Source organism: Montipora capricornis, chromosome 7 (genome assembly GCF_036669925.1).
Source record: "Montipora capricornis isolate CH-2021 chromosome 7, ASM3666992v2, whole genome shotgun sequence".
Taxonomy (NCBI): domain Eukaryota; kingdom Metazoa; phylum Cnidaria; class Anthozoa; order Scleractinia; family Acroporidae; genus Montipora; species Montipora capricornis.
In genome coordinates, this window is record NC_090889.1 from 31,058,534 (window position 1) to 31,066,033 (window position 7,500).

Here is a 7,500-nt window from a genome sequence, read left to right on the forward strand (position 1 = left end):
GGGTGTGAATGCGGGTGGTAGGGTCCAAGTTGATGCGCTCGCTTTTAAATTGGTTCCTTTCGTACACGGTTCCACAAGCTACAAGCTGTCAGTTTCTCATCTCACCTTCCAACGTTTTTATTCTTTCTAAGCAGAAGAATAGTTAGGCAAGAGCGGGAGCGCCTGTTGCAGCAGGGCGCCTTAGGGGGACTCCCCACGCAAGTCAATTTGCTCCCACTCGCTGCCCCGAGTTCCAATGACGTCAGTGATGACGAAGGCTCTGGTCAGGAGGAATGCCGGAAGAGAGGCTCGGACGAAGAAGCTGGAGACGAGTTACCACCTGGGAAGCGCAAGGAGCGAAGAACCGGGGATGAAGTGGAGGGAGGGGTCGGTGGAATCACCAAATTGGTGGAGTTTTGTTCGAAGGATATCAAGTAAGTGTCTAAGCCGTACTAGAACCGATATAGGGAAATCCATCTATATCTACACATACGTGTTCCAGCACTCGGCAAAGTCACTTTTTGACTTATGGCTGTTTCTGCTTAGGCGGCCTCACACAGCTCAAGCCTTTTTAGAGACATCACGCCAAGCCGGCCACTTCTGCTGGAGAGAACAGGACAGCCAAAACACCGGGGACTTCATCCCCTACTCTTCTCGAATAGTGTGTGGGTTCTTTAACGTCCCACAGGGAACTTATGAACATGGAAGATATTTGCGAGACGGGGCCTATGGTTTATAGTCCATGTCCGAGAAGACTTGAAAGTCTAACCATTTGCAGATGAAATTACAAAGGCAACACTTTCTCCTCAGTTATTTTAAGTTTCTGAGCGTTGACCCGTTTGGGGTTCGAACCCGCAACCTCCCGCATGACAGCCCGATGCTCAACCAACTGAGCCACCGGTGCGCGGATTCTTTGGTTTTTTTCCTCGGAGAAAAGCTACTTACGGAGTTAACGCGTAAAATGAACGACTCAAACCACCCTCTTCAGCCTCTTTTACGACGACTCGCGAACAATAACTGTCCTATCACCTGAAGGAATAAATCGGACCAGGTCTACTTTTATAAGAACGTTATCAGCTGTAAAACTAAGCGCGCGTAAAACTGCTTCACTTTTAAGTATTTTTGTTAATTAAGGGATGTGTATTTCGATTTTCTGGGTGTAGATGATATTTAACAATTATTCCATGAACGCGCGTTGGATATGAGATGGTAAATATCCAACGAGGCGCGTAGCGCCAAGTTGGCTATAACCAGTCTCATATCCAACAAGCGCGAATGCAATAATTGTTTTGATTAATCCTCAAACTCCAAAAGTTTAGAAAATACGAAATACGAGCGAAAAAAGCGAGAAAATCCGAGCGAAATCGAAGAAACTTGATAAAGATGCGATGTTGCGTACGACCTTGTGGTCAGACAGACGCAACCTCATCACAAAAACATTTTGCTTTTTTCAGAGAAAAATTTCGTTGTCTGGCGAAAAAACTTTTAGCTTGGCAACGCTTAGCTCGATCACTTACAATATAAGGTCAAACTAAGGTATATGAGCTGATAACCGATATTAAGTGAACCAATCAGAGCACGAGAAATGCATTATCCGAGTTTGAAAATTTAATAATTACCATTATACAGAAACAGAAGCCCACAGTTCCAATACTGGGTCTATGAAACGGCATTTTCACAGATCAAGCTATTTTTAGACGAGTTCTTGAATAAAATTTGGCAGGCACGAGTGACCTTTCTCAATCCCGCGGGTAATAATTTCCCATGCAAGACTTGTGATTTGCTGAAAAGGTCTGGTTTCGCGAGAAGATCAAGCTAAAAATAACTTGGTCTGTAAAAACGCCGTTCCACAGATACAATAAAGTTGTACACTCCCAGTGATGGTCTCCTGACAGAAATTGTTTAGTTGATTTTCATCTCGATTCCATCGTGATACAACGCTTTAATTCGGTAAGGATACTATAATTGTTAATGATTATCATCATCGCTAAGTAGTCACGCCAGTGCATCTGAGGTTTATGTTTGACAATTATTCCACGTATGCACAAAGCCCCCCTCTAACAAGGAAAATTAACTAAACTCGTTCCCAAACATTTCAACTATGGCCAATATGGTCGCTGTCCGAGTAAGGCCCATAGCCAATCATTGTATTCACTAATTTTGCCTTGTATGGTTTAAAAGGTTAAAATTGATGATTCTGATCTTTTTCGGTGTAGCAGCCAGTTGTCGCAATCGCAAGTTCAGGTCAAGTTGGAGCCTCCGGAGGATGGACCAATTGTATCATTGAACGGAGATAGCCACTCAGAGGAAGGTCATTACCATTCCCTCATGAACGGGAGTGGTCTGATGGAGACTGCAGCGAGCGAAGATGAGGTTAGGCAGCGGTAAGATGATAACCACAGCCAATGGACGTCCAATCACAATTGAATCAGTGAACCAATGCGTGCGACTAAATAGACCATTTGGGAATTCATGACAGAGTCTTTTTAACAAATCTTTTGTTTGAAGAAAATCATTTGAAAAGTGGAACTAATTACTATTTTGAAGAATTATTTCTTAGACACGCTCACAAATTGCCTGTTAGTTGTGGTTTTACCGGATCTAACGCTTGCATAGTCTATGAAGTCCTTTCATGGAAAGGCAAAGACAATGAAACCAGAATTTCGAACATTTGACTGTTTGACTCTTATGAAGGCCTTTTTTCCTTTACTGGGGTTTTTCCCTAAGATTTAAGAGCGTTTGATAGTGCTTTCTAAGCAGCCCAATATGTGTTGTTCTTAAGAACAGTGCGCACTAATTCAGAGGTAATTTTGCGCGGTTTATGAATATGCGGGAAAAGTTGAACAATCTGGAAAAAAACGCCCTACATTGCTTTGCATTTTTAAGCTTTTTTCAAATATTGTTGATTAATTATCTTTGAAAAATGCGTGGATACCCCCAATTTTCTTGTGGATACCAAGGGCACTTGCTAATTTCTGCCTTCTCCGCATAGTTTTAGACCGCGCAAAAATATCCCTTAATTAGTACGCACCACCCGAAGGAAATCCTAGTATCTCGAGATGCGGAGAACGTATAGTGCATTGAAATGGAACTGAGTTCCTGAAATGGCTTTAATACGCATACTATTTTAGTCTTGAGAAGGGCCGGTATGAATTCTTTCGTTCTTTTCGCTTCAAAAGGATTAAGATTGCTAATACACGTTTTTTTAATCTCCTAATAGGCCGAGCAGTTGATAACCGAGTATAGCCTGGGAAGGAATCCTGAGAGGAGAAGGATCGAAGGACTGGTAGAAGTTGCGATTGCGCAGTAAGAACTCGAGATTTTCGAGCCACTCAGAGGAAGATGAAATGGTTGTAATGATTGTTAGAACGCGCAGTAAAAGAGACTATCTGTGAGGTGGTTGAAGCTAAGAAATCGTTGTAGTTGAGATACTATCGAAAGAGATAACGTGGCTAGAGGTAGATTTTAGGAAGACGGTCAGTGATCCGATGAAACGCATTTTTTTCCTTAACTAAATTGATCGGCAGATGATAATTTTTCAGGAAGAAGTGTTTTATCGTGTCCAAAGTCGTCAAATATAGTCTTCAAATGACTTTAAACCAATAAATTAAGGATATATTGAACTCGTTGAACGAGATTACATTTGCTAGTAATATATTAGAGTCAGGAACAGCTGTTAATGCACCAAGTCGCTTCTGTCGCTTTTGTTTTGACTTTTTTTAATTGATGCTTCGCCCGGACAATTTGACTTTCTTAAAATTCTTTTTTTTTTCTATATTTATTTCCATTCTTGTTCCAATTGTTCTTTATTCTTAAATCCGTCAAGTATTCGTTTTGTCTCTAGTGTCATTGAATCCCTTCAACAAGTACAATCGTAATTGATCTCTAAATAGGACACTTGTGAGCGCTAGTATTAAAAACTTATCTTCTCCGGGTTATCTGAGCTTTAGATTAATTAGACTATTCGCGACAATTGAAAGTGTTCCATGGCTTTTTTTATACTTCGGTTTTGTGCATTTAGCTTTTCAGAAACAAAAGTTTCACTCGAGTTTGCTTAGTGTCTTTTTTCATGTCAGAGGGGCGTGATTCGCTCCCGTTCTCCACCCGGAGATTTCTACGGGCGAGATTTCACCCCGGTTGCTGTACCCGAGCAAGAACCTTCGACCTTCAAGTAACGTCGTGCCAATGTCCTAATAATATGAAACTTTCTCTCGTTGCAACATAAATTTGGACTCGTGGCACTATGAAACTGACTCCGCGTTTTCATCATCTTGTTTATTAGTGCCCATGCCTCAAACGTCGCAACGGTCATTTCTGTGTCACAAGGGAAAAAGGAGTGGCCGGCATGTGACGGTGGTCTCCTACATCAATCCTATGGGAATTTTAAATTTATTTTTGTGTAGCTATAGCCCTTTGTTTCGGTTTTAGAAAACATGGCGGCCATCACGGGCTCGTAATAATGTTTCATTTTAAACACTGAGGCGCGCTGTTAATTGAGTCGTTGCTTTTGATTCAAGCATTAATCACAGCAATAGAGGTTTTCCACGGCAGCCATGTTGCGTGGCAGAAAGAACATTTGTTCCCATAGGAAAAAGAATCTATTATTCCTGCCATGCAACATGGCTGCCGTGCAAAACCTCTATACGGAGACGTTACTGGTGAAAGATTTTCGTTTGGGTACAGAGAAGTGATCTAAAAACTCGAAACAGGAAAGTATAACAGCTTCTGCTAAAAACGATGATTTTTTTTTTTTTTGTTTTTGCACTCAGTTTTATAGAGCTATGTTGTTATTCATTTTTTGTTGACAAACAACGAATGCTCTTATGGCCAAAGTACCTCTCTTTTTACAGCGCATCTTCGTATTCAACCGCAGTGGACAAGGAATGGTTAACTTAACAAACCGATACCATGTCTCAATGACGGTTTGAGTTCAGATACTCGTTTAACCTTACGTCCTTAACGTAAGTTTGCCAAAGGAAGTCTCCGGCGACTTTAAGATTGAAAGCGAAATAAAATTTCGTTGTCCTAACACCTTTTCTGGGTTATTGTCATCAAAATATCTTAAAGATAAGGCCTTTCTAAAAGGCGTTATTTAACTATTTCATTGATGTTAGGTTGTCGTTGTTTAATAATTTAATTGATTTATTTGTTTAGTCCTGTGTAAAAATGTTGATGCACTTAGGCCGATAATTATTTTGACGAAGAAATATTGATAATGATAAATGATGTTTCAAATTAGGAAGTGTCGGCTTAACGCAATATGTATTAAGCCTGAAGAGAAATAAAATTAATTATTAACTAGTTAAAAGAATTTCGTTTCACTTTTCTGTGTGGAGTCTTCTGATATTTTGCTTTTGTGTGGAGAGCGGGGAAAATTTCTGATGTGTAGTTTGAAATCTGAAGATAAACACCCTTTTTACATTTCCCTAAAGTTCCTGTTATACTCAACAATTTTCTCGCGATTTTATTGCGATAGAAGTCTTAACTCTGCAATTCATACTGGGTCACACAATTTTTAATTGGGTGATGCCATACGCCGTTGCTACACAATTTGCAGAACAGGTACACCAGAACAAGACGGTTACAATAGCATTGTTGGGGGAAAAAGTTAGAAGAAGCGTTGCGGAAAGTAGACTGACTTAATTCTCCTTCCTACAGGGATTTCTGTAACTTGCGACGTTTTTGGCCGTTGCGAGGTGCCTTACATTGGATAATAAGGGAGCTTGCAAAACGGTTTTTTTAGCCACGACCGGGAAACGGAAGTGAGGTGTTTTCCTTTTTATTATTTTGACACTGCCACACTTATATTGTTAAGCATCTTTTGACTATTACAGGCGCTTCGTTTAAAGTGCCCCTAACCCCAAAATATTTTTTTCGCAAAAGTGAATCTTTGCACCTGTTCGAAACGCATTGCGGCAATTTTTTCCCTTTTCTAACAAATCCTGCCATTTTATAGACTTCGAAAGTTGCGAAAATCCAAGCATCTTTTGTTCACGACCGAGTCAAAAGGGGAGTGGGTCTATTCCTGACTTGACGTCACAATCTACTTTGCATGCGTGTTTACAAAGAGTTAATGCAATGTAAATCAGTTTGTGACGTCAAATCAGGAATAGACCCACTCCCTTTCTGACTCGGTCGTGAACAAAAGATGCTTGGATTTTTGCAACTTTCCAAGCCTAGACAATGGCAGGATTTGTTAGAAAAATGAAAAAATGGCCGCGATGCGTTTCGAACAGGTGCAAAGATTCATTTTAGCGAAAAAAATATTTTGGGGTCTAGGGCACTTTAAAACTCTAGGAGTCTGAGACTGCTTTCCTGACAAGTGAAATGTACACTTTTGGTTTCCTTCCCGCAGTTTTGTCTCGTCGTGGGGTGGCAATATCTACATCTACATGCTCCAGCATTCGGCAAAGTCCCTTTCTGACAAGGCTGTTTCTGCTTACGTTACCCCAAATATCATAAGCCTGTTTAGGGACAACACGCCAAGCCGGTCACTTTTTGCTGGAGAGAACAGGCAGCCACAACACCGGGGACTCCACCCCCTACGCTTACGGTTTATAGTTCTTGTCCGAGAAGACTTGAAAGTCTAACCATTTGTATATGAAATTACAGAGGCGCAGCACTTTCTCCTCAGTTATTTTAAGATCCTGAATGTTGATCCGCCCGGAGTTCGAACCTGCGACCTCCCGCATGATAGCCCGTTTCTCAACCAACTGAGCCATCGGTGTTTACTTTGTTAATGGCGTTGAGGAATTTTACACGTGGCACGTGCATCCCGTGCGTCAGCTCGCGTGCGGTTGTTGTTCTCGGTCCCAGGTTACATCGGTACCCCTGCTCCCCAGGGGTATCCTATACTCGTGCATTTTACCCACGATTTCAGCACTGCCATCTTCGCGTGCCAAACTGATCCTTCGGGAATTCAATTCAACTCAGTTTGGGAAAAAAAACATGACGGCCTATTCCGTATTTTGAAGGGCTTATGTGGCCTTGAACGGAACAGAATAGGACTTTTTCAACCAATCTTTAAAGACACCAATAACAATAAAGAAATATACGACTTCTGGTGGACAAACAAAAAGAGCTAACGAGAGATCTCTTGTTTTCGTCCACCAACATGGCGCGATGACCTCACGTGAAAACCTTCTATACGCATAGATAACTGTACAAGAGAAAGCTTTTGGTAGATGTGAGTGCTATGTCTCGCCCCGAGGACTAGGAGACGTCAATGAACAATGGAAAAGGTGACAGTGAGTTCTTTGCCGAAAACGGAACAAGAGGCCTGTTACGTAAGTCAGAATTCACACTGCAACCTGGGGCCGTTTGCTCGAAGCCTTGCAAGCGCTAAGCGTTGGTTAAAAGATATCAAATCCTATGGGTTTCCTTGGTATTTAACGCTGCTTAGCGCTAACCATGGTTTGAGGAACCCGGGCCTGGGTGACAGTGATATATGGTTTTGACGCTACTCTTCATGATGTGGAGAGTGAATTGTGAATGTACCGGTTAAAATTCAAAGAACCAAAT

At 41.5% G+C, this 7,500-nt stretch overlaps 1 protein-coding gene across 5 annotated transcripts in view; it reads left to right on the forward strand.

The window, feature by feature from the left end:
- LOC138056899 (forkhead box protein P1-like) overlaps window positions 1-5,287 on the forward strand; it is a 21,277-nt gene extending 15,990 nt beyond the window's left edge. For 2 of the 5 annotated variants that reach the window (XM_068902834.1, XM_068902837.1), the window contains 3 exons: window positions 132-413; window positions 2,196-2,352; window positions 3,200-5,287. In XM_068902834.1, coding sequence (XP_068758935.1) covers window positions 132-413; window positions 2,196-2,352; window positions 3,200-3,289 — 529 coding nt within the window. In that variant the 3' untranslated portion in view covers window positions 3,290-5,287. Of the gene's footprint in view, window positions 1-131; window positions 414-2,195; window positions 2,364-3,199 lie in introns of all 5 variants that reach the window. The other 3 variants (XM_068902836.1, XM_068902835.1, XM_068902838.1) reach the window with 3 other exon arrangements.
- Window positions 5,288-7,500: the final 2,213 nt, after the last annotated feature.